The 27,998-nt window shown below is 41.6% G+C and overlaps 1 protein-coding gene across 2 annotated transcripts; it reads right to left on the bottom strand.

The window, feature by feature from the left end:
- Nucleotides 1-5,561: 5,561 nt before the first annotated feature.
- C8H4orf17 (chromosome 8 C4orf17 homolog) lies at nt 5,562-27,800 on the bottom strand. Of its 2 annotated transcripts, XM_008267570.5 has the most exons (8): nt 27,587-27,800; nt 22,750-22,968; nt 21,589-21,653; nt 14,663-14,806; nt 10,542-10,623; nt 8,666-8,855; nt 7,634-7,677; nt 5,562-5,894 (listed from the first exon to the last, which is right to left on the bottom strand). In XM_008267570.5, the coding sequence occupies exons 1-8, from the start codon at nt 27,705-27,707 to the stop codon at nt 5,707-5,709; spliced, it is 1,053 nt and encodes a 350-aa protein (XP_008265792.3). In that variant the 5' UTR covers nt 27,708-27,800; the 3' UTR covers nt 5,562-5,706. The 2 variants fall into 2 exon arrangements, with proteins under 2 accessions (XP_008265792.3, XP_089159158.1); XM_089303032.1 differs by lacking the exon at nt 7,634-7,677 and having other exon boundaries at nt 5,563-5,894.
- Nucleotides 27,801-27,998: the final 198 nt, after the last annotated feature.

Consider the following 27,998-nt stretch of genomic DNA (forward strand, 5'->3'; position numbering starts at 1 on the left):
GAAAGAGACTGACTACAGTTGATGAGACAGCACTATGAGAATTAAAGATGCCAAGGACAAAATAACTGTGCAACAGGCACAAATAAACGTAAACTTGCTATGCAAGCAAAAGCTTGCATCCTTGCTGTTTCAAAGGAGAAAATTTCTTAGCAGTCCCTTATTATGCTAATAAAAAAGGCAGGGATCCACCAAAGGGTATCTTTTTGATTGTTTTCACATTGTGTGCCAGCAGTTTGTTCTCACTGCAGGGAAGTGGTACTGAATGATGACTGCCAGGTTTTGTTATTTTTAACAACTGTCCTGCTCATCCTCCAGCTGAAAATGTCATCAAAAAGAATGTTTATGCCATCTACTTTCTCCCATATGTGACCTCATTCTTATAGTCACGTGACCAGGTTATTCTTAGATCAATGAAAAGTAAATGTAAAAGCACTTTCTTGGGGGCTGGCTCCGTGGCTCACTTGGTTAATCCTCTGCCTGCGGCGCTGGCATCCCATATGGGCTCTGGGTTCTAGTCCTGGTTGCTCCTCTTCCAGTCCAGCTCTCTGCTGTGGCCTGGGAAGGCAGTGGAGGATGGCCCAAGTCCTTGGGCCCCTGCACCCGCATGGGAGACTAGGGGGGAGCACCTAGCTCCTGGCTTCGGATCAGCGCAGTGCTGGCCGAGGCAGCCATTTGGGGAGTGAACCAATGGAAGGAAGACCTTTCTCTCTGTCTCTCTCACTGTCTATAACTACCTGTCAAATTAAAAAAAAAAAAAAAACTTTCTTGAACAACATGCTAGCAGCAAAAAGCAGCAGCATTGGTGTGGAAGGTTTTCAAAAGGACTTCAGCATAAAGGATGCCATATGTTCTGTTGCCAGTCCTTGAAACATGACTAAAGACAGTCATGCATGCCCAGCATAGCCTCTGGTTTTTGAATATGTCCAGTGATGATGACACCACAAGGTGGTGACTCTCTCTCTCTTTTTTTTTTCTTTTAAGGTTTTATTTATTTGGGAGGCAGAGTTACAGAGAGGGAAAGACAGAAAGGTCTTCCATCTGCTGGTTCATTCCACAAATGGCCTCAATGGCCAGAGCTGGGCCAGTCTGCAGCCAGGAGCCAGGAACTTTCCCTGGGCCTCCTACTTGGGTGCAGTGGCCCAAGCACTTGGGCTATCCTCTGTTGTCTTCTAGGCCATAAGCAGAGAGCTAGACTGGAAGAGGAATAGCTGGGACATACACCAGCGCCCATTTGGGATGCCAGCACCATAGGCCTCTGCCTATGACCACTACCCCACAACGCTGGTCCCCAAGGTGGTAACTTTCAAAGATTCTGTTTGTCAAGTGACAAAAAGATTATGTCTGACCTCTTTACATTTTCAAATAAATAAATAAATACACCTATAGAGTTGATCTGTAGGCTGTAAGAAGTGTTTATTGATAATGAGGCTCCAGGTGTTGATTCATTGACTAATAGTGAAATAGCTAAAAAGGGTCTGAATCAAAGGGTGATAAAAATCACGATGGTATTGGGTTGTAGATTTAGACATTGGGGAAATCCTGCAAGACATTGGCATAGGCAAAGAGTTCTTGGAAAAGACCCCAGAGGCATAGGCAATCAAAGCCAAAATTGACAAATGGGATTACATCAAATTGAGAAGCTTCTGCACTGCAAAAGAAAGTCAGCAAAATGAAGAGGTAACCAACAGAATGGGAGATACTATTTGAAAACTATGTAACTGATAAGGACTAATAACTAGAATATATGAAGAGCTCAAGAAACTCAACAACAACAAAACAAACAGCCGAGTGAAGAAATGGGCAAAGGACTTAAACAGGCACTTTTCAGAAGAGGAAATCCAAATGGCCCAGAGAGACATGAAAAAAATGCTCAGGATCACTAGCCATCAGAGAAATGCAAATCAAGACCACAATGAGGTTTCATCTCACCTGTTTGAGTGGCTTTCATACAGAAATCTACAAACAAATGCTGGCAAGGAAAAGGTACCCTAATCCTCTATTGGTGTGAATGTAAACTGGTGCAGCTACTGTGGAAGACAGTATGCAGATACCTCAAAAATCTGAATATGGACTTATTATATGACCCAGCCATCCAACTTCTGGGAATTTACCCAAGGGAAATGAAATCAGCACATGAAAGAGTTATCTGTACCCCCATGTTTATTGCAGCACAATTCACAATAGCTAAGATATGGAATCAATCCGAATGTCCTTCAACTGAGACTAGATAGAGATTATGGAATATGTACACCATGGAATACTAAACAGTATTAAAAAAAAAATGGAATCCTGTTTGCAACAAAATGGATACAACTGGAAAACATACTTAATGAAATAAGCAAGTCCTAAAAGGACAAATACCATATTTACTTCCTGATCTGTGGTAACTAATAGAGCACATAAAAGGTAATCTGTAGAAGGCAGAGGATTAGCCCAGTGAGCCGCGGCGCCGGCACACCGGGTTCTAGTCCCGGTCGGGGCGCCGGATTCTGTCCCGGTTGCCCCTCTTCTAGGCCAGCTCTCTGCTGTGGCCAGGGAGTGCAGTGGAGGATAGCCCAAGTCCTTGGGCCCTGCACCCCATGGGAGACCAGGAGAAGCACCTGGCTCCTGAAAAACATAAAAAGAAAAAAAAAACCTTAAAAAAAAAGGTAATCTGTAGAATTGAAATTGACACTCAGATACGATGACTTTGAGCACTTACCTCAATTCTTGAGGAACAGTTTTTTTTTTCCATAATATTTGTTGAACTCTTTACTTAGTATAAAGTTAATCTTATGTGTATAAAGTAAATTGGAAATAAATCTTAGCAAAAAAAAAAAAAGACTAGGAATAGGAGAGGGAGGAGGTAGAAGAGTGGGAGTGGAAGTGGGAGGGCGGGTAGAATGGGAAGAATCACTGTGTTCCTAAAGTTGTATTTATGAAATGCATGAAGTTTGTACATCTTAAAAGGTTTTTAGGGGAGAAATAAAGGGAATTCACCCCCCCAAAAATAATTAAATAAATTGTAAAAATTCACAATGAAGATGATGTTAATGCTGCTGTGCTGGTGAAAAAAAAGTGCCTGTGGCTGACATGATGAAAAAGTGTGAAGCACTTATTGAAAGGCTAGCATAGTGTGCAGTCATAACAGAACAACAAATCATGTCAGTTTACAAAATCAAAGGAAATTGGGAGAAAAATCATTGTTAATGAGGAAGATGACTCTGGATGAAACATTTTTAAAAGCCATCCACAATCCCGGCTGCTCCACTTCCGATCCAGCTCCCTGCTAATACACCTGGGAAGGCAGTAGATGATGACCCAAGGGCTTGGACTCCTACCACCCAGGAGGGATACCCAGACGATGTTCTGGGTACCAGCCCTGATTGTTGTGGCCACTGGGGAGTTGAACCAGAGATGGGCAATCTCTCTCCTTCTTTCTCTTCACTCTGCCTTTTGAATAAATAAATTTTTAAGCCTTGTGTAGAATGCCTGTTTATTCCTAGAGGGCCCACTTCTTTGGTCCCGTAACTGCACCTGATGTTTCTTCTCTACAGTAACTTTTGGTCAAAACACAGCAGTAGACCAAGACCAAAAGCCTGTCATTATTTAACAACTGACAAGGTATTCTGTTGATGCTATCCTGCTGCTTCATTAACCTGAACACATAAATTTTACTGTTAAGTCCTTAATTTGAATTAATGTTAGAAAACGATTACTTACCTGTAGCATGTAAGTTCGGAGTTAGGCATGATGGTGATGCCACAAAACCCTAGACTGTCCACATGGGTGACTGAGTCAGTGAGTGATACTTTTGCTTTGTGGTGATTCAGTGTGCACAAAGTTTGTTTTATGTATAACATTGTTCTAAATATATCACATTAATTTTAAGCTATGTGTTTTAAGGTATATATGGAACATAAATGAAGTTTGTGTTAAATGCCTCATTTTGTATATACAAATATTCAAAATATAAAAAAATTAAAATCAGAAATACTTTGGTCCAAAACATTTTGGATAAGGAATATCCACCTGTTTCTCTTGTGAGTATTGATACAAACATTCTAAATCATTGGTTGACTAATTGGTAGACATTTCCAGGCCATACTCTGAAAGAATAAACACCATGGCCCAATGTGGGGCATGAGCATGGCCATGGTGCAGCCAGGCCAGGCCTGGGGGCTCTGCATACACATCTGCCCCTGGGCGCCCCAACCATGCGGAGCCAAGCCCGTGAACTAACCCAAGCCAGTCGTCCAGAGCCAGCCAGCAGGCATCCCAGGGGTGGCGGTGCAGGGAGGGGCCCAGTGCGTGTGCATGGGGGGCATGGTGGTAATGGCTCTGGCCCCCGGACTGGGCAGCAGTGGCCCAGGGCCCCGTATCTACTTCCAGAGCCCCCCAGGGCTGCTGGCGAGGGCCTGGGCGGCCCGGGCGACGGGGGCCCCGTGCGGTGCCAAGGAGGGGTCACTGTGAAGTGCACCTGGGTCCAGGAGGCGCAGGGCCAGCTGCAGCGCCTGCAGGAGGACTTCATCTACAACTTGCAGACACTGGAGGAGCGGGACTGTGAGCTGGAGCATGTGCACAGCTGCCGCCATGATGCTGCTGTGCCCAGGGCTGGCCATGAGCAAACTGCTGTCACGCAAGGAGGGGGAGTAGATCCTGGAGCAGCTCGCGTGGCTGCCACAGCCCCCTGGCAAGAGGACCTTTGGGAACCAGATGAAGAGGGACCAGGCTGCCAATGATGATGCCGGCAGCCTCTTTTCCAGCGGGCCCTGCGAGGGGAGCAAAGAAGATGGCGCCGAGAGGAAGTAAGGTGGGCGGAACCCAAAGTTGTTTACCGCCAAAGCTGATTGACCACGCAGTATCAGGGGACGTGACAACAACTGATGACGAGTGTATAGACATATGGGTAGTCCTATAAAAATCTCCCCATAAAATGACCTTTTAAGTGATTGGTTGGTCCTTATACCCTGCCCCAGTGACTCTGCAGTTTGTGCTTTAAAAGGCTTTGCTGTGTGCGCAATAAACGATTCCTGCATGACTTGACTCCCCACTGCATCTGATTGTCTCCGGGATCGGGAGGCTGGGGAATGGGCAGGCGAGTGGTGCACTTGCCTTTCCTCGGACCCAGTCCATCCTCGTTCGGGTAGACTAAGACCCTGCAGCCCAAGAATATTTTAAATATTAAAATTACATATTAGAAAATTAGTGGATATCCAGCACTGGCACTGAGTAGAAACTAGTTACATTTTGGCTTGTAAGTTAGAGATAATTTCAAATCCTTTTCTTTTGAGGAGAGGTGAGCATTTTTCCTCACTAGTCCAACAACTTTGGAGAACTATAGATCACAAAAGTCAGCTCAGATGTCAAAATACTCAGTTTTTTTGTGTTTTCCTCTTCCATTTGTTTTCCTCCAACAGAGTTTGGAATCAGTGTGAGACTGTAACTGCTTAATTCTGGTTATGGATGCTTTTCCTTGTATCAGAACCCCAGCCTTATGTAATAATAATAGGACTGGAAATGAAGTATACCAAAACCATATTTCTTTTATGTGTCACATTAAAATTAACTACAAATAGAAAAACTGTTTCAATTAAAATTTATTTGAGGCATTATCTATAGGTGTTTTGTGATTTACATGTACCAACATAAAGAGGATCACTTTGTAACAATGTTAAGCTCTTTGTGAAAAAATTGTCATGGCATAGAACTGCTACTGTTTTATGCTCAAGGGTAAGATGCTCTTTGGGGACAGATGTTGTATCCTTGTTGTACACTCCTTGCTGACCCTAGTTTTGCTGATCCACTGTCCTGAGTGTTAGGCCTGGGAGGAGACTTGGGCTTGCTGAAATATTCAACAACTGGAATTTTCATCTTACTTCTTCTTATAAATAACTGGGACTTACTCTCAGCCCCTGAATTAGAAAGAAATTTAAACAAGACAGTAATTGAGACATGAAATATAACTTCTGTCATGTCTTATAGCAAATGATATACATATATACATATATGAAGTTTAGGTGAATCAGATACTCAAAATTCATAACAGAATCTGTTGTCATCTTCCTTCCTTTAATGAGCTATTTTTTCTTTAACATGTTCTTTCACTCTTATAGCAACCATAACTTGGGTAGTAAAGATCTAGAATAGGTGATAGGTAAGGGTGGTAGGCAAGGATGAGACCAGTGAGAGAAAAGAGGTCTATGTTCCTGACAGATGAAACGATAGAATAGACAAACAAGTTAAAACAAATTAGTGTACTTATATGACCTCTGCAAGACCTACATGGTTGTGCCCAAGTAGGAGGAGGGATTTGGGGAGATGCTGAATATCAACAATGGAGAAACATGGGTATGATCCGGGATATTTTTACACACAAAAAAGTCCATGTGTGTAAACATGTGTCTAAATATATGTGGAACCTACAGATAGACATGAAGTTGAATAATAGAAAAGCATTACTGTTAACGATTTTTTAGTTCTAGCGTAAGGAATTGGGTAGGGAAGGCCAGACACAGTATGTTGTACTTGTAGTTAGAGTGGTGAAGTACTTCCTAATTTCTAAACTACACTTATTGCCTGTAAGCATAAAGAGCCTTCTTTGAATTTGGTTAATCCCTCTGGAACCTGCTGGGATACAGAGTGACTGTGAGGGAATTCTAATTGATAACTATAATATGCCTGGTACAAGTGGAACTTGTAGAAACAACAAGACAGATTTTTGAGGCTTATAGATATACTTCATATTTATTCTATAGTTATTACTGTGCTAGTTTTAAAAGAAGGAGTAGATGTTTGTTTAGCCTAGTGGTTAATATTTGTGTCCCACATTGAAGTACCTGCATTTGATCCCCAGTTCTAGATCCCTAATCTGGCTTCCTGTTAATGCAGACTCTGGGAGGCAGTAGTGGTTATGCAAGTAGTTGGGTTCCTGCCACCGTTGGGTAACCTAGATTGAGTTCTCAGCTCTTGGCTTTGGCATCAGCCCAGCCTCAGACCTGGCCATTGCAGGTATTTGGAGAGTGAACGAGTGGATAGGAACTTTCTCTCTCAATATTTCTCTCTCTCTCTTTCTTCCTTTCTTTCTTTTCTCTCTTTCTCTCTTTCTCTCTCTCTCTCTCTCTCTCTCTCCAGATATAGGCTGGGATGGGCCTCTGGGAGTTGGACAAGCGAGACACAAAAAACTGCTCTTTTCTTTTGTATTTCACGTGTCTCATAGGGCACCTGCTTGTGGCTGATTGCCATTTTGCTCTTCTCATTGATTTTGTTGCCAGTGAAATCATTTAGTTCCATGACAGTTGAGCTGTGAACAACCAAAACTCTGAGACCCTTGTTTTTTGTTAGGTTGATGCACGTGTTCCCTTCTTATTGAATTAGCATGAGAAAACCTATAGCTCCTGTTGTCCTGCACCTTTGCTTCCCAAAGATTGTGTCTCTGATGAAGCACTGTGCCTATCAAAACAGTGGTAAAGTTACCTCAAGTTTATCTCTAGGAGAAATTCAACAGATGCTGCCCCTTAAGAGTTGTGCTGGAAATCACTATTTTACTGTTTTCCCTTTAAAAACACAGATCCTTAAAATTTAGGCTTCTAAATAATTAGTACTTACTGGTTTTCTTATATCAACTCAGTAATTATCACAAACTCTACTTAACCTTTTGATGCTTCCTTATTTCCTTCAGGTCCTTGATTTAACACCCTGAATTAATTGGAGGAAGAAAAATGAATTTCAAAAGTGTTTTCTTTAGACTACCTCATTGCATATGTATCTTAAATATGCTATCCAAATTCTTTGTTTTTAATGCATATAGTATTTAAATTCTCTTCCCAATAAAAATTAATTTTTTCTTTGATTAATATCACTAACATATCATATGTTAGTTGCTAAGGTAGAAAAAAATGACCCTTATTATCTTCCAGTTTCTGATTTTATGAAAACTCCAAGGTAGAGACAAATTGCAATTCAAAATTTTTCTGTCTTAATGCTTTCTAAAGTGACATGTTTTGTGAATATTTATTTCCTATGACTTAATGTTTTACTTAATTTTCAACATTAAGGCATAAGATTTTCTCTTTCCACTTATACATTTTCTCACTATAACGTTATAATACACAAATATGTATTTATCTCCTATTATTGGAATTACAGGGTTAAGAAAAATTTCTCCTGAAATAATGTCCAATTCTCTTAGTAGTTACTTTTTCTCTCTGGGAGCCCCCAGGAATATGCCAGAAAAAATTAAGTTAAACAGTGATTTTCATCTTGCATTATTCTACATCAAAATGGATACCAGTGTGGGATGAACAAATTAGAAAATAACCATAAAAATACAATTTAATTTCCTTTTGTGCTTCTGTTTTTAGTTAAATTTAAAAAAAAAAAGAAAGAAGCCTGTATTTTCTTAGATTTTTAGGTGACTGCTCATGCAATGCCCGCAGCAGCATGGGAATTTTCCTCAAAGAGCTAGGCAGTCATAGTCTCTACAACCTATTCTGAACAGTAAGATTGAAAACAATTTTCATATTACATTTCTGAGAATAAAAGATAAAAATGTGTTGCAGGTGTTCACTAGATAAAAAGGAGACTTAACAGCTCAGCATGTTTTGCATTCTGAGGGACAAACACAAGAGATTCTTAAGTCTTCATGTGCCCTGGTACCTCTAGAAGGCCATTAAATCTAATTTACCTGGTTGGTTGATGTGTTTCTCTAGGTCTGGTCAGCACTTTTGGTTTTGGAGGTGGATTTGAGGGTGATTTAACCATCTTTGGCCTCCCATTCTCTGTGGCTGGTTCCACCAAGGTATTTCTTCTGTGGTGAGGCAACAAGTTCACCTGAGCCAGCTCAGAATGAATCACAGCTGAGACCCACTCTTTTTCTGATTTAAAAGGGAAAAGGAAGTTGAAGTGGGAAGTGGAATTGTCATTATTATTTCCCCTAGAAGCACCTGAGTAGTTCTTTCATCTAGCATCCCAGTGTGAAAGAGCGGTAATCTACTATCTGAGTTAGGTACCTTTGTGTGTAAAGATTTCAGCATAAAAATTGGTTCACTTCAACCTAGTTTCTATTGACCTGTGACACTGTAGGGCGCCCAGAGTAAATAACTCACTGTGGTACTTGGCCCTGAATTGCAATGGAATTATTCTAAAATACTGAGTACAAAAGCCAGCTTTATAGGCTACTGTCAAAAATATAACAGTAGTCACATAGTATGTTTATCTATACAAATGTAATAAGTACAATGGGGCACGTTAAAATACAGACTAATAGTTTAATAAGTGGTTATAAGCATATCAAGAAGGATTACATCAAAGTACCCATTGAAATTATGTCTTGTGAATTTTATTGATTATACCTGTTCTTTCTTATCATTTTTCTATGGTTTATCTGTTCTTTTCTCCCAACAATAAGCATTTATTTTTTGTGTGATGCATTAAATGTTACATTATTTTAAAAAGGAAACAGACTAATTGCTTATCAAATACTGCTCATTGCCTGAAGAGTCTTCCTGAATTTCCAGGGTAAGGTGCTATATCAAAATGTCTCTCATTGTAAAAACAGTAGCATGTCCCTGTACACACTGGTCCCTCCTAACACTGATTAGTGCAGTGATTCTTGGAGTGGCCCCCAGACCAACATTGTCAATATCATCTGAGAACTTGTTAAAAATGCAAATTCTATTGCTGGCTTTGGGGCACAGGGGGCTAATTTGCCACCTGTGGTGCTGGCATCCTGTATGAGTGCCCACAGTCTTGGCTGCTTCACCTCTGATTCCACTCCTGCTAATGAGCCTGGGAAAGTAGCAGAAGATCGTCCAAGTTCTTGAGCCCCTACTCCCTTGTGGAAGACCCATATGGAGTTCCAGGTTCCTGGTTTCAGCCTGACCAAGGCTTAATCTTTGTCTCTCCCTCTCACTGTTAACTCTGCCTTTCAAATAAATAAATAAATCTTTTTTAAAAAAATGCAAATTCTCAGGCCCCACCTCCAAGGTTTTGCCTTAGTCTGAAGACCAGGTTGATTTGACAATGGCTACTCTCTTAGGCTGTCCTGCTTGAGAATGGCGTATGTTTTCATGAAACAGGCCATGAAAGGCAGAGGGGAGTCTGGGAAATGACTGAGCTGATGAATTGAGGTGGGGTGGGGTTTGTTGGAGAGGGAATTGGCAGAACTGTCTGGATCTACTGCCATCCACCCCTAAGGAAAGAAACTGGTTCTGCATTCAGGGTTCAGAGCAGGCCTGAGCAAGTGCTCAGGAAAAGCCAGAGTGCACGGACTTTGGGGAAGCACAAAACCAGCTGTGGATGAACATAAGGCTGCCCTAGACACAAAGTGTTTCATGTTACTCAAATGAGTTCAGTGTGAGGCATGGTGAAGTTTGGGTTCATGAGTGATCACCATGCTTACAGGTGGATAATACAGGCCTGTGATGATTCTGATACTGAAACACTGCAATATTCTGATATTGCAACATTATCTTTGAAAAAAAATCCAAGGTAGGAAAACATCACTATGTGCATCTTCCCAGTTTCAGGTCAGTGTTTGTAGATACTTATCTTAATCTCACCTTTTGTATTTGCATGAAGCAGCCACTGGAGAACTTCTGCCAGAGAATCCGTATGTAAAATGTCACAGAGCTTTGCCAGGATCTGACAAGGAAGATGAGAGTTACATGGGGAGCAAGTAAATGGTACCTGCTTCTAAGGTTCCTCATGTCACTGTATTTGATACACATTTAAGTCAACTAGGATTTCAGCCTGGAAGCTAGATTTCAAATAGCACACTGCAGTTTTGGCAAAACAATGTTCCTACTACCTGTGGTAGCTTAGCTTTAGGCAGTGCAGTGTGTTTTTTCTTGTTTTGTTTGTTCAATACCACTCCCTTCTGGTAGCACCATTTCACTTCTTTTGGGGAACTGATCCTTTCCCACTGCACCATGGAGTTCTATGGGTATCTGGCAATCACAGAACTGCTCTCCACAGTTTAGTGGAGAGGGATGGGATCGGAGCTGAATTCAGCATTGCACCTCAGTTCCTTGAGCACAGTGCTTAGCCTAACAGGATAGGAATATTGTTATCATTGGTCATTCGGAGTCCTCCCTTGAGACTTTTTTTTTGGGTAGTTTATTTCTTTTTTTATTTTTTTCTAACTTTTATTTAATAAATACAAATTTCCAAAGTACAACTTTTGAATTATAGTGGCTTTTTCCCCCATAACCCTCTTCCACCCCCAACCATCCCATCTCCCACTCCCTCTCCCATCCCATTCTTCATAATGATTCATTTTCAATTACCTTTATATACAGAAGATCAACTTAGTATATACTACGTAAAGATTTCAACAGTTTGCACCCACACAGAAACACAAAGTATAAAGTACTGTTTGAGTAGTAGTTTTACCGTTAATTCACATAGTACAACACATTAAGGACAGAGATCCTACATGGTGCACAATGACTCCTGTTGTTGATTTAACAGTTGACACTCTTAATTATGACGTCAGTAATCACCCTAGGCTCTTGTCATGAGCTGCCAAGGCTATGGAAGCCTCTTGAGTTCACACACTTTGACCTTATTCAGAGAAGGCCATAGTCAAAGTGGAATTTTTCTCCTCCCTTCAGAGAAAGGTACCTCTTTCTTTGATGGCCCATTCTTTCCGCTGAGATCTCACTCACAGAGATCTTTTATTTAGGTTATTTTTTTTACCACAGTGTCTTGGCTTTCCATGCCTGAAAAACTCTCATGAGCTTTTTAGCCGGATCCGAATGCCTTAAGGGCTGATTCTGAGGCCAGAGTGCTGCTTAGGACATCTGCCATTCTATGAGTCTGCTGTGTATCCTGCTTCCCATGTTGGATTGTTCTCTCATTTTTAATTCTCTCAGTTATTATTTTTTCAACTTTTATTTAATAAATATAAATTTCGAAAGTAAAACTTTTGAATTATAGCGGCTTTTCCCCCCATAACTTTCCTCCCACCCGCAATCATCCCATCTCCTACTCCCTCTCCCATCCCATTCTTCATCAAGATGCATTTTCAATTACCTTTACATACAGAAGATCAACTTAGTATATACTAAGTAAAGATTTCAACAGACTGCACCCACACAGAAACACAAAGTATAGAGTACTGTTAGAGTAGTAGTTTTACCGTTAATTCACATAATACAACACATTAAGGACAGAGGTCCTACATGGGGAGCAGGTGCACAGTGACTCACATTATTGATTTAACAATTGACACTCTTATTTATGATGTCAGTAATCACCCTAGGCTCTTGTCATGAGCTGCCAAGGCTATGGAAGCCTCTTGGTTTCACCAACCTCGATCTTATTTAGACAAGGCCATAGTAAAAGTAGAAGTTCTCTCCTCCCTTCAGAAAAAGGTACCTCCTCCTTTGTCTATCAGTTATTATCAGCAGACACTATAGACTTTTTTTTTTCAAATCTAGACTACAGGCTGAGTGTAGGTAATGGAGGAGATAGAAATATGAAATACTTAATCCTATTAAAAGTGTACCATAGGCCAGCACCATGGCTCAGTAGGCTAATCTTCCATCTGCGGCACTGGCATACCAGGTTCTAGTCCCGGTCAGGGCACCAGATTCTGTCCCGGTTGCCCTTCTTCCAGGCCAGCTCTCTGCTATGGCCTGGGAGTACAGTGGAGGATGGCCCAAGTCCTTGGGCCCTGCACCTGCATGGGAGACTAGGAGAAGCACCTGGCTCCTGGCTTTGGATCAGCGCGATGCACTGGCTGCAGCATTGGAGAGTGAACCAATGGTAAAGGAAGACCTTTCTCTCTGTCTCTCTCTCTCACTGTCCACTCTGCCTGTCAAAAAAAAAAGTGGACCATAACAGTCATAAAAATAAAGTACAAGGAATTATTAGGTAAGTACCTATAATGAATTTTCCAGTTTGCACCTTATTGTGCCTGCTGCTGGGGTTTCGACTTATCTGGAATTCCTATGTATGTACTGTACTTCAGTCCTACATACTCATCTGCCTATCAGATGCATCCATTTATATATAGAATACAAAAGTACTTTAGACAGAAAATAGCTAAAACTAAATCTGTATTTCTTTCTCTAAAACTCACTGCAAGCTTACTATTCTTTCTGATTCCCATGTCAGTGAGTTGCACCAGCACATGTGAACTGTCCGAGCCAGAGCCTTGGATTCTTCCTGGACAACTGTCTTCCCATTTCCTACCAGATACTGCCAAACAACAGGTTCATTAAATTCTACCATCTTTGTGCTTCTCAGATCTCTCCATTTCTCTTTATCCCCATTGCCCTGATTCAGTCTAAAGGAACAGCAATTCTTGCTGGCATACTGTAATGCCCTTTCTTCTAGTCTACCTGAAACCTTCAATTATTTTTAACTCAATAAACATTGGGCCAGACATTGATTGAGGTACCGGAGATACAGAAGTGAAATGTAAGTGCTGAAAAAAAAAATAACTACTTTGGTCTAATAATATGTATAATATTTGGTAGAATAATATAATAACATTAAATATGAACTCAAATATAACAGGTATACCCATGTACAGGTAATCCCACATGTATTAGCAGGGATCTAGATTGGAAGCAGAGCAGCTGGGACTTGAACTGGCATTCCAATATGATATGCCAGCGTTGCAAGCATCAGATTAGTCTGCTGCACCACAATACTTCCCCCTCACTTACATGTTCCTAGTGAAAAGTCTGTAGTCAGCTGCTGGGGAGAAGAGGACCAAACTGAGCACAGAACTGTGTTTTAGAATTCAGCCTAGTGTAACCTGACATTGTGCAGATCCTAAGGGTCCTTGTCCTGGGGCCAGTGCCTGCAGAAGGAGCACCATGGAAAACCATGGTCCCAGGTGATCAGACTTACGACTTGGCCTACATCACCTTTAACAGGCCATGAGTCCACCATAAGCAGCCAGAAATGCATAGCAGCATGGTCGTTGGAACTACTCCCATGCTGCTCTGTCTTGGGAGGCTGTAGGTTACAGTTGTGATGTAGCATTGGGATGCTGAGGCTATGGGATTGCCTACCCCATTCCTTTCCTGAGCATCAAAAACCTAGAGTAATTATTCATTTGGGGGAAGGAAATAAGGTGTGTGCCAAGTCCACTGCGTAGGAACCTTGGGCCCATCTCTCCATGGTGAGGCCCAGACCTAGGCAGAGTTACATGCCTGGGGGCTGGCATTGTTGTGTAGTGGGTTAAGCCTCTGCCTGCCATGGCGGCATCTTATATGGACACTGATTTGAGTTCCAGCTGCTCCACTTCTGATCCAGCTCTTTGCTGATGTGCCAGGGAAGGCAGCAGAAGATGGCCCAAATCCCTGGGCCCCTGCATCCACATGAGAGACCTGGATGAAACCTCTAGCTCCCAGCTTCAGCCTTGCCCAGTCCTGGTCATTGCCACTGCAGCCATTTGAGGGGTGAGCCAGCATCAATTTCTCTCTCTTTCTCTGTCTCTAACTCTGTGAATAAAAATGTTAAAGAAAAAACACTTCTAGGCCTGGACACGGGCCAGTGACTCTAGATGAGGTGTTTGGGCCTACCTAAGCCCTAGGAAGAGGCTTGCAAGGAAGGACTACCCCATTGTAGGAACTTCTTAAATTCATTTGGGACAGCACAGCAATTGCAGATTTGTATCCTCATGTTGTTGCCACATTATGGATTTAATCAACCTCCCTCTTACTTTTATTTCCTGATCCAGATAGTTAGGTATGCGAACGGTGCTCTCTTTGACTTCCACCTTGGTAGGCATCACCTCAGAGGAACAGGATCCAGCAGTGGAGTGTACCTTTGGGGGTGACGGTGGCTTTGTGACCTTACTTTCTTCCTAAATCAAGAGTATAATAAAAATCCATGCATTTATATCCACTTATATTTTCATGAAAATTAAATGTAAGATGGGTGAGAAGTATTGTAATTGATTAGATGCATGAAAGTGAATAGAGATTATTTTTAATCCCTCCCAAACTCTATCATATAGTTTTAGTGGAGACAAGAACAAATAGCAATGTATATATTAACTTTTAGTAAGCCATTAAAAACCTTCGTTTAAGCACTGAGATGGTGATTTTTAGATGTTAAATGTGTTACCTTTATTTGTATTGCCATTGCAGATAACCATCCCGTGACAGACCAGATCTGCATTGAGCTGTAAAGATTTCTCTTTAATGACCGGGAAAGGACAGCTGAGAGGTTTTATGCTTTGTCTGTAAAGCAGTTATAGGGTGCAAATTGCTACTTCCTTCCTCTGCTAAGAGGATGGAGAAAAGCTGTTTTCTAGTTCGGAGAGGAAAAACACTGTTTGCAATTAAAATAAAAATTTTAAAAAGGTGGGGGATTTAGAGGGCTTGAAGTCCAGAAAGAGATAGTTACAGAAGCCTTGGGTCTGTGTTGAAAACAACCTGCAGAAGTATCACTATGTTGCTAAATCTGTATATTTGAAGTACATGAAACTTGTCTAACTTAAATAAAATTTTAAAAAAGTGACTGATACTTAAAGGCATTCAGAAGAGAATGAGTCAATACCTAGGACTGTGATGATCATCACTGACAGAACACATACAATAAGGATAAAGCTGGAGTTTATGTACAGCCATTCTTTTTTAAACATTTATTATGCAGACTTATTTTGGGGAGGAATAGTAAATATATTATTTTGTCCAAACTTCCCACTAAACATAACTAAAAAGACTAGCTAAAAATTTTTTTTAAAATAAAAAAACCAAGGCCGGCGCCGCGGCTCACTAGGCTAATCCTCCGCCTAGCGGCGCCGGCACACCGGGTTCTAGTCCCGGTCAGGGCGCCGGATTCTGTCCCGGTTGCCCCTCTTCCAGGCCAGCCCTCTGCTGTGGCCAGGGAGTGCAGTGGAGGATGGCCCAGGTGCTTGGGCCCTGCACCCCATGGGAGACCAGGAAAAGCACCTGGCTCCTGGCTCCTGCCATCGGATCAGCGCGGTGCGCCGGCCGCAGCGCGCCGGCCGCGGCGGCCATTGGAGGGTGAACCAACAGCAAAGGAAGACCTTTCTCTCTGTCTCTCTCTCTCACTGTCCACTCTGCCTGTCAAAAAAAAAAAAAAAAAAAAAAAAAGTTAAAAAAAAAAATAAAATAAAATAAAAAAACCAGAGTGAATAAAAGTGTGAGCAGGAACTAGGAAGCCTGTGCTGTATCAAGTACAATGGCCATTTTTACCCTGAGGTCATTGTCTGATCCCATAAAATGGGAGATTTCTTTGTGACAAGTCTTTTAAGGGTCTAAGTGACAGAGCCCAAATAAGGGCCACCCAAGGGCTACATCCTCAAGATGAAGATGACCTACAAGTGAAGTAGTCTGAAGAAAATACAGCCTGGGATCAAGGTTTACACTTGGTTTAGATGGATAGGGCCTCTGGTTTTCTACATAAGAAAGCACAAAGTTTGGGAAGGAAGAGTTTGGGCTTCAGAGACTTACAAATAATGCTTCATACATATGTCCAGCAACTGAGCCAGGAGTTAAAGAAGAAATTTCAATAAGAATTACAGAATATTTTGCACAATGCTAATGAAAATGCTTCATAGCAAAAAATGTGAAAGTATCTAAAGCAGTCTTTAGAGAATTGATAGTTTTAAAATACATGTAAAAGGGGTCTTCAAAGAGTTCATGGATATATATATTATGAAAAATTATGCATGGATTTCAAAATGTTTTTTACTAAAATAAAGTTTCTCTTTAAAAACTTTATTTGAAAGGGAGAGTGACAGAAAGAAAGGGAGAGAGAAAAGAGAGAGAGAGAGGGAGAGAGAAAGAAATCTTTTTTCACTCTACAAATGGCTCCAATAGCCATGGCTGGGCCAGCAGTACAAGGCTCATCCAGGGCTCCCACATGGGTGGTAGGGGCCAGGTCTTCAGGCCACCATCTGTTGCATTACCAGACACTTTTAGCAGGGAGCAGGAGAGGAAGCAGAGCACCCAGGACTGGAACTGGTGCTCTGATATGGGAAGCCAGTGTTGCAAGCACTGACAATCTACTGTGCTACAATGCTGTTCCTAAACTTATCTTTTTTTTTTGACAGGCAGAGTGGACAGTGAGAGAGAGAGACAGAGAGAAAGGTCTTCCTTTGCCGTTGGTTCGCCCTCCAGTGGCCGCTGTGGCCGGCACGCTGCGGCCGGCACACCGCGCTTATCCAATGGCAGGAGCCAGGTTCTTCTCCTGGTTTCCCATGGGGTACAGGGCCCAAGCACTTGGGCCATCCTCCACTGCACTCCCTGGCCACAGCAGAGAGCTGGCCTGGAAGAGGGGCAACCGGGACAGAATCCGGCGCCCCGACCGGGACTAGAACCTGGTGTGCCGGCACCACAAGGTAGAGGATTAGCCTAGTGAGTCGCGGCACTGGCCACCTAAACTTATCTTTTAATTTCATTTTTCCACAAGCTTTTTGAAGCCCCTTGTGTTAGAAAGATAGAAGAAGTTAGAAGTACAATAATGTGTGTGAATAGAAAGAGAAAAGTAAGAACAATCTAAATTAACAAAATAGAACAAATATAAAACATAGAGGATCAAAAAATTATAAAAATTACTTGATATACTAATAAAGTTGATAAATTTCTGTTGAAACTAATCAAGAAACAGCAATATGAATTAACAAAAGTAATATCTAAAGTATTGCTTCTTACATGTCCTACAGATATTTTTAGAAGAATATAAGGATGTTTTGTATAACCTTGTCAATAAACTTGAACATTTAGCTGAAATGAACATTTTTATAAAAATAATATATTATCAACTGACTCAAGAATAAATAGAAAATATGAACAGTTCCATAACAAAATAGATTTCAAAGCAAAGGACATTATCAGAGATGAAAACAATAATTTCATAATGAATGAAAAAGTCATTTCATCGAGAGGACTTAAATCTAAACAGTTATACTCTTGACAAGAGAGCTGCAAAAATATTAAAAATTTCTACAAATGAAAATGGATAGAAATTCACAATTATGGACAGAGATTTTAATACTCCCTTCTCAATAATTGATAGAAAAAATAGACTTCCAATCTGTATGGCTGTAGAAGACTTGAACAACGGTATCACCCAGCTTTCCTTAATTGATACTGTATTGCATTCTACTCACCAGTAGCAGAGTGAAAATTCTTTTCATGGGCACATTAAACATTTATCAAATTTAACCATATTGTAGGTCATATATCCAATCTCAATAAATTTTAGAAGTTTCAAGTGTACAAATAATATTCTGTATTAACAGTGGAATTGAATTGGAAATCAATAACATAATGGTATTTGGAAAGTCCCCAAATATTTGGAAATTAAATGCCATAATTTAAAGTTTCTCATGAGTCAAGGAATAAACTTCAAAGGGAATTAGAAAGTATTTTGAATAGAATGAAAATGAAAACTCAACATTGTAAAATTTAGGGGATGCAGCCAAAATAGTGTTTTTTGGAAAATATAATAAAACCTGCTTACATTAAAAAGGAAAATGTCTCGGGGCCAGCGCTGTGGCTCACTAGGTTAATCCTCAGCCTGTGGCACCGGCATCCCATATGGACCACCAGGTTCTAGTCCCGGTTGATCCTCTTCCAGTCCAGCTCTCTGCTATGGCCCGGGAAGGCAGTGGAAGATGGCCCAAGTGCTCAGGCCCTGCACCTGCATGGGAGACCAAGAAGAAGCACCTGGCTCCTAGCTTTGGCTCAGCTTAGCTCCGGCCATAGCGGCCATTTGGGGAGTGAACCTACGGAAGGAAGACCTTTCTCTCTCTCTCTCTCTCTCTCTCTCTCTCTCTCTCTCACTGTCTAACTCTATCTGTCAAATAAATAAAAAATTAGCTGCTCTTTAAAAAAAAAAAAGGAAAATGTCTCAAATCAGTGACTTAAGCTTCTACTTTATGTAACAGCCAAAGTCAATGAAGTAATAGAAATAATCAATGAAATTAAATGTGAATTCTTAAAGAAAATCAATAAAACTCATGAACCTCTAGCTGGACATATCAGGAAAAAAAGAATATTAGGAATTACCAGTTTCAGGAATGAGATAATGTACACCTCTGAAGACAGTAAAATTATGGAAAAGGAAAAGTTATAAAAAAGTTTATATCACTAAATTCAACAAGCTAGATGAATGGAGAATTCCTTGAAAAATACAAGTTACTGAAGCTCACTAAAGAAGAAATAGACAACCTGAATAGCCTATATTTATGGGGAAAAAAACAACTTGAATTGTTGTTTGTAACTTTAACCTAAAGAAAATTCCAGGTCTACACAGCTTCACTAAAGAATTTTTCTAAACTTTAAAGGAATAAGTATCAATTTTACATAAAACCTTCTAGAACGATAAAAAGGTTTTCTTAACTTATTCTGTGAAGCCAGCATTAGGTTGATATCCAGATCAGAAAAGAACATGATAAGCACATGACGAATATTCCTCATGAACATAGACACAGGAATGCCCAACACTATTTCATGAAATTTAGTATATAATAATGATAAAACATCATTGACCAAGTGGGATTTTTACCAGAAATTCAAAGTAGGTTTAATATATTAACAGACCAAAAATGTAGGCTAAAAAAGATCATTTCAAATTAACACAGAAAAAACATTTGGCAAAATTTATCACCCCATTGCTGATAAAACTTTCAGCATACTAGGAATGGAAAAGACTTCCTCAGCTGTATTAAGAGCATCTATGAATAATGTAAGCTAATGTTATACCTAATGATGAAAGTCTGAATGTATTCCACCTGTCATCAGGTACAAAGCAAGAATGTCTGCTCTCGTCACATGTGTTCATACAATAGATAAACATCAGGCAGATTTGAAACAATAAAAAATTAAAAATTTGGATCTCAGGCAGGCATTGTGGTATAGCAGATAAAGCTGCCACCTGCAATGCTAGCATCCCATATGGGTGCCTGTTTGGGTCCTGGCTGCTCCACTTCTGATCCAGCTCCCTGCTACTGTGCTGGGAAAGCAGCAGAGGATGACCCAAGTGCTTGAGCTCCTGTTCCCATGTGGGAGACATGGATGGAGTTCCAAATTCCAGCTTCAGCCTGGCCCAGCCTTGGCTGTTGTGGCCATTTGGGGAGTAAACCAGCAGGTGGAACATCTCTCTCTCTCTCTCTCTCTCTCTCTCTCTCTCTTAAGTGAATAAATAAATCTTTAATAAATAATACAAATTTGGGTCTCATTGATATAAATTTGAGCTCTTCAAAAGACACCATTACAAGAAAAAAAGTCTCAGGTTGAAAGAGAATATTTTCAAAATGTACATGTAACAAAAGATTTATATCTAGAACCTATAAAGAACTTTTACAACAAAAGAGCACAGCAACCCAATTTTAAAAGTTAGTGAAAAGGGCTGGTGTTATGGCATAGCAGGTTAGGCAGCTCATTTCCTACAACACTCATATTGGAATGCTGGCTGGAAAATCACAGTTAGGTATCACTGTATACATAATACGTTGACTAAAATTAAAAAGACTGTTAACACCAAGTTCTGGAAGGGTGTCAAAGGAAACACCTATGGTTATATTACTGCCAGTAGGAATGTCAAATGGCATAACCACTTTGGAAAACAATTTGGCTCCTTTCTTTCTTTCTTTCTTTCTTTCTTTCTTTCTTTCTTTCTTTCTTTCTTTCTTTCTTTCTTTCTTTCTTTCTTTCTTTTTCTTTCTTTCAGGTTTTATTTATTTATTTGAGGCAGAGTTACAGACAGAGGGAGGCAGAGACAGAGAGAGGTCTTCCATCTGTTCATCCACTCCCTCATGGCCAAAACAGCCAGAGCTGGGCCGCTCTGAAACCAGGAGCCAGGAGCTTCTTTCAGGTCCTCCACGTGGGTGCAGGAATGCAAGGACTTGAGCCATCTTCTGTTTTCCTAGGCCATAGTAGAGAGTTGGATCAGAAGAGGAGCAGCTGGTTCACAAACCAGCGCCCATATGAGATGCTGGCGCCACAGGCGGAGGCTTAGCCCAGTATGCCACAGCAGTGGTCCCCTGGCTGCTTCTTAAAACTTTAAACATACAACTGCTATCAGACTTAGTCATTCCACTTTAGGTATTACGCAAGAGAAAAGAATGCATATCTATGCACAAAGACTGGTATGCCAGTGTTTAACTTGGTTTGTCAAAAATTGATAACCTAAATGTTCCTCAGCAGGTGAATCAATATACAAATTGTGGGACTATCATACAATGGAATATTATTCAGCAATAAAAAGGAATAAACTATTTACTGATATATGTAACAACAAGGATAAATCTTAATACAATCATGCTGAGTTAAAGAAACCAAATACATCATTCAATTTATGCAAAATCAAAGTATTCCGTGGTAATCTTTAGGATAGAACCAGATAAATGTTTCTATTTGTAGAGTCAAGATCATGAAGAAACTTTGGGGTGATAGATATGTTCATTCCCTTGATCTCAGGGGTAGTTTCCCAGCTGTGTATGTATTTGTCAAAACACTTCAAATTGTGCATGTTGAATATGTGATTTTATATCACATTATTTGTATTTAAATAAAGCTATAAGATATGGTGACTTCAGAAAGGCATGTGAAGAAAAAGAGAGGAAATGATGGAAATCCAATTAAATAGATAACAGAAGTGTTTCTTTACCTGTTTGATTACTAAGGGATTCTCACTGGAAGTTTTGAAGCACTCTTTGATTTTTCTACTGGGCTCTGAAATGAAATTGATGGAAAATGTATTTAGATTAAACTGAAAAAAGAATTTCCAACACATGGTGCTGAACAGATCAGATTATGTCTGAATTTAAATGAAGGAAAACCTAGGAATCTGCTTATAAACATTAGGAAATTTATAGACAGAGTTGCATTCTAACAATATAGTAAAAGTATGTTGATATTAACAATGAATTCTATGTTCAAAATGATGATGGAAAATGCTTTCTTGACCTGGTGAAACTGATTTTAAAATTATAAATTTCAGACTAAGATATGTTTTTTTTTTCCTGTTTTCTTGTCTACATAACCACTACTTCCTCTGCTTAAAAGACTCCATGGGAAGGCATTTGGCACCAGAGTTCAGCTGCAGCTTGGAATTCAGATCATGTCAGGGTGCCTGATTCAAGTCCTGGCTCCTTTGCTTCCAATTCAGCTTCCTGCTAACCCGCCCCCCAGGACACAGCAGGTGATGGCTCAAGTACTTAGGTCCCTGCCAGCCACATGTGAGATCCAGAGAGAGTGCCAGGCACTAGACTTTGGTTTGGCTTAGGCCAATTGTTACAGGTAGTTGAGGAGTGAGCTAGCAGATGAGAGAGTCTCTCTCTCTCTCTCTTTCAGCAAGAACATTTTATGATTACTTAAAAATCACTGCTGCTATTTTTTTTTTTTTTTGGACAGGCAGAGTTAGAGAGAGAGAGAGAGAGAGAGAGAGAGAGAGAGGTCTTCCTTTTCTGTTGGTTCACCCCCCCAAATGGCCGCTATGGCCTGCGCACTGCGCCAATCCGAAGCCAGGAGCCAGATGCTTCCTCCTGGTGTCCCATGCAGGTGCAGGGCCCAAGCACTTGGGCCATCCTCCACTGCCTTTCCGGGCCACAGCAGAAAGCTGGACTGGAAGAGGAGCAACTGGGACAGAACCGGTGCCCCAACTGGAACTAGAACCTAGGGTGCCGGCGTCGCAGGCGGAGGATTAGCCAAGTGAGCCGCGGCGCCGGCCATTGCTGCTATTTTTTTAACAGCCCTATAGATCTCCCCTCCCTGCCCAGTGGTTTGCAAATTGTCTAAGGAAACATTTCATCAGTGCAGAGGGACTCACCAGAATGAGGCCGTGGGGGCACTTTGACCCAGTTTGGGGCAGGTGACACTCCTGAAACTCCTCTGCCAGGTATCTCCTGGACTGTGGTGCTGGGTGGCTCACTGTACTTGGCAACTGGTTTCTCTTCTTTCTCTGTGTGGTTACTCTGGCCAACACCCCACAAGGTTCTCAGTGCAATCTCATCATCATTCACAGTGCAGATTGGAATATTATTCAAACCTCAGCAAAGAAAAAAAAAGAAAACATCAAATGACAGGAATTAGATTTTTGGCAGATTTCCTTTGAAGGATCAGAAATTTCCCAATCAAAATTACAAAGTATTTGTAAAATGTTGGACTTCAAATTGTGTACACTGTGGTTAGGCAGATGTTCTTTGAAAGTCAGTGTAGCCAACTTTGTTTGCACACTTGCTTCCTGACATCTGGTCACCTTTGAGAGGCCCACCTCTTTGGCCATGGTCTAGGAGTCAAGTGGAGCAGACCTGCTCTTTTCCCAGACTCTTCACTTCCCAGCTCCAGCCAATGACAAAGGGGCGTTGTGTTAGCCTGCTTTAGGAATGTCGGACTTCAATTGCTGAGTGCATCCAGAAGACCCAGTGTAACAGGGTCTTCTGAAAGAGGTTCACTTTTGTGCAGAAAGGTTAAAAGCTGTTGGAGCTAGGGATAGGCAATGGGATCAGGTAGATTGTAAGGGAACGGAGGAAGGAGAACTTGGAGCACAGGCCTTCTTCCTTATGTCAGACACTTCTTGTTCATTCACTCTACTGCGACAGATACTTGATTTTGTTCAAATACAGGATTTGGTTCAAATAGTAAATGACAGATCCTCTTTTTTAAAAAATAATGATACTCCTTTTATTATGGCTTTGTTTAAATAAGGTTAGAGTTTGTGAACTCAAGAGGCTTCCATAACCTTGGCAGCTCATGACAAGAGCCTCCGGTGATTACTGATGCCATAAATAAGAGTGTCAATTGTTAAATCAACAACAGGAGTCACTGTGCACTTACTCCCCATGTAGGATCTCTGTCCTTAGTTTGTTGTACTATGTGAATTAATGGTATAACTAGTATTCAAATAGTACTTTATACTTTGTGTGTCTGTATGGGTGCAATCTGTTGAAATCTTTACTAAATATATATACTAAATATATATACTAATATATATACTAAATAAATATACTAAATTGATCTTATGTATATAAAGATAATTGAAAAATGAATCTTGATGAAGAATGGGATGGGAGAGGGAGTGGGAGATGGGAGGGTTTGTGGGTGGGAGGGTGGTTATGCAGGGAACAACTGCAATAATCCAAAAGTTGTACTTTCGAAATTTATATTTATTAAATAAAGTTTTCTAAAAAATAATAATAATGCTATTCCTCAGTCATGTGGAAATGGAGGTGTGCAGGGCATTGCTCTCTGTGAGTCAGGGGGTTGTGAAAAATCCTAGGAGATGGTTGCTTTGTCTCCAAGAAGAGGGGACACTTCAGGAAGTATACAGTGTTTTTCATAGATGCTCTTTCTGCCAAATCTCCCGTAGTACTGCTAGTCCCCCCCTGCTTCTTATCTGTTTGCTCAGATAACGTAAACAAGGTCTTCACTGACAGCACTGTCTGAAGTGCCCTCCACCACTCTGTCCCCTGATGTTCTCTTATATTTTGCAGTTTTGTCACTCATTGTGTATCTGCTTGCACATTGCTTGTCAGCTGCAGTACGATATGAGCTCCCTAAGAGCAGGGACTTTTTTGTCTATGTTTTGATTTCTGCTGTACTCTCAGTGCTCGGAACAGTACCTGACAGAAAATAGATGCTCTATGATTATTTGTTGAATTAATGAATAACACAGCCAAATATAAAGCTTGTGTTAAGTCCAGTACATAGAACTGGTAAAATGTGAGGAGAAGAGCCAGCAGGCCCTGCATTTGTGCAGCTAAGAACTGCTTCAGTGGAATATACCAGCAGATGCAAGAAATTCTCTCTCCCTCTCCCTCTTTTGCTCTTTCAAATAAATCTTTCTTTAAAAAGATATAAATTCCTTGGCATAATGTTCTGAACCTAAGTCTGGCCTCTGATCCACTAACTCTCCTTCCGCAGTCCCCAGTGTCACTTCCCTCCTCCTCACATGTTCCCTAACAGGCAACTTGATCTCTGACACAGTTTCCATGTGCTCTAGGCTGTGGGGCACTTGCTGCTCCCTTCTCTTCGTTTGCACATTTAGCCATGATGTAGGCATTCTTATCACAGTCATTTCACAGAGCACCTTGATCCTCCAGACAGTCCAGCTCCTGAGACTAGACTTTTGTTCGTGTTTTCATTCCAAATACATGTCCGCTGAATCAATGAGTAGATGGATAAAGGAGTGAATGAATAAAGAGGCGATTAATATCCACGCCTCTAAGTATCACACCTACACTGGTGACTCCAGAATGTACACCTGTGCTCCTGGCTTCCCATTTGAGATCCAGCCCCTTCCATTCGGATGCCTGCTGTAACTACACAAGCAGGATGCCTACCACCCAGCAGACTTCATCATTGACTGGAATGTACACTTCTTGGCTGTTGTATCTGCCACATCTAGAACAGGAGATGGTATGTATTAGATATCAAACACCTGCACAGTGAAATGACCTTACCTTCTTCCTCTCAGTTTTCCTGTTTCATCCAAAGCAACAATGTTCAGCCATAATACTTGAAGAAGCATGGGAGGGAGAAGGACTTAGTCTGTTATTTGTTTCTCTTCTTCATTCTCTATACCTATCAGTCAGTAGGACCTTTCATTTTTTTTTTTTCTCTACAATCTGTCTCCAGCATTCTCTTTGCCATTGTTCCATCTCATTGCTGGCAGCAAAGCAGAGACACAAGTCCTCGTGGGTCTGGACAGGTATGGCAGCCTCCTAATTTTCTCCAGCTCCAGGCCCTGCTATTCTTCCAATAAAGAATGCCTGATTTTTGTCATCACAGTGATTTTTAATCTCACTTTTTCTGTCACTCTTGTAGTATAACACTGTTCCATTTGTAGGAGCTTGCCATAACCACGTTTCTCATTTAGCAAGTGATGCTGCCTTCAGGAATATGCAAAGAAGGGATGAGGGTGAGGTGTGGGGAGCAACCCGGACTGGACTGAGTTACTGGAATTAAGACTTATTCTATGCATCTGCTCTCCCACAATATGGCGCTGGGAGAGGAGAAAACAGCTTCTACGCAGCTGCCTCTTGCCAACTTGAGTGATGACCTCCAGGAGCTGATCCTGCTCCTGATTGGAGGAGAGCAGCGTACTCGGCGTGTGGGCAGCCAAGTTGGGATTGGCGGAGGAGGACTATAAAGGAGGAGAGAGACAACATGCACCAGGAACATCTGAGCAGCCCCCGAGAGAGCCGGCCGGCGGTGTGCCGCTCCCCTGCGGAAGTGGGGAAGGTGGCAGGGGGCCCGCCCCTCCACGGAGGTGGAAGGGACGGTAGCCAACCCGGGAAGAACCAGCAGCAAACCCGGGGAGGGCCGAGCAGACAAAAGAACAGCGCAGGGTCCTGTGTCGTTCCTCCATGAAGAGGGGGAGCGACAGTGAGGGTCTGGTTTGATTATACCCAACAGCTGATGTTGACATGCTGCTTTGGGAGACCCATCCTGGGTGAATTGACTGGGTCCCTCTACCAAATGCAAACCATTCTGCTTGTTTCCATTCCTTCCTAATCTTGAGAAATCTTCCTCCCCAAACCATCAATATCCTTCCCTCTGCTTTTTCGGTTTTCTTTAGAGCCCAAAATATGCATACAAGGTCTATACTTTTTTTATTCCTCAAACTTACTAGAAATTGCCTTTCTCAGAAGGGAGATAACTGCCATTAATGTCTGATTCCCACGAAGTTTATGGTACAAAGTTAAAGCAAGAGAAGGAAGAGAGGGAAAAGAAAGGAAGGAAAGAAATGAGGGACAGAGGGTGGGAGGAGGCAAGGGAGGCAGGGTAAATATCAGGGTGATATTTAGCAGGGAAACACTGGCATGGCCGTGCAGGTGATTAAAATGTTGAAACACTTTTATAATAATTGGTCAGTGCTGTTCTGAGCTCCCTGAATGACCCTCATTGGCTTGGTTACCCTAGACTCTCTTTAGGTCCCTGTCCTAGAAATCAAGTAGCCCAAGTGTTAGGTAGGAAGTAAGAAATGAGCTTATGTATGTGTGACAAAGGCCTAAGGAGTTGACATTGACATCTAGGTCCAGCATCCACATCTCAAAGTCATCCCGATAACCTTCCAGGTGCAGCCCAGTATCTGCACTTCAAACTTCCTGCCCAATCCTGATGACCTTCCAGGGGGTCCTGCCCCTTCTACCTGATAACCATCCTTCCTCTAAGGCGGGGTGATGCCAGCCAGGCTTCCTCTATTTGATAACTTCAGGGGGAAAACTCAGAAAGGAATTTTTCATATTTAAATCCAACAAGTCCTTTGTTTAGGAGGAGAAGGAGAGGGGGAGGGAAGGCAAGACCCATTCCCTTAAAAGCCCCAGCCTAAATGTAAACTGTGCACTCTGTCTCAGGTTCTGTCTGGAGAGGTGCCCATCCGTTCTTAATGAACTTTGCTATGTTGCTTTCCCCTGCTGTCTGTCTCATGCCTGAATTCTTTCTTACGCGAAGACAAGGACCCTTTGCTTCTCCAGTAACACAGGATCAGTGTTTGCCAGAGTAGGCTTGCAGGCCATTGCTCTAGTCGTACCTGGTCCCAGTTGTCAATGTCCTTGCCTTACTAGCAGTTAAACACCTGGAATGCAGCCTTGTGTTTACCCACCAGAATGATCACGTAGCTCAAATGGAGAGGAGACGCATCCTCAGATCTCAAGTCCCCTTACCTTTGATGTGGCAGACTCTCCTAGGGTGAGGGGTGTGCCTGACCAGAAAGCAATTTGCATTTCTGGCCCGGCTGCCTTTGCTCTCAAACTGAAGAGCAGCTGCCGGAGGTCTGCAGTTCATGCTCCTAGCTTGCTAGTTTTCTCCTCTCCACTGTCGGCAGAAACGTTCCTGGGATTGAACGTGACTGGCCTCACATCCAGCTGTGCTCAGATCCTGTAACCACAGAATGACAATTGAGGTCCTTGTTTTCTTATCCATCACACTGGTCTCCATCTTCTTGTTTGTACTGAATTATTTCTCATATTTAAGCAATGTGAAGCTATTTTGCTTTCAGATCCAATTTTAGTGAACATTGAAAACAGCATAGGCACACATGGAACACAAGAAGATTTTCCCTGGAGAAATCTTATT

This window comes from Oryctolagus cuniculus, chromosome 8, assembly GCF_051225735.1.
Source record: "Oryctolagus cuniculus isolate XC-2025 breed Fujian yellow rabbit chromosome 8, ASM5122573v1, whole genome shotgun sequence".
Lineage (NCBI taxonomy): Eukaryota > Metazoa > Chordata > Mammalia > Lagomorpha > Leporidae > Oryctolagus > Oryctolagus cuniculus.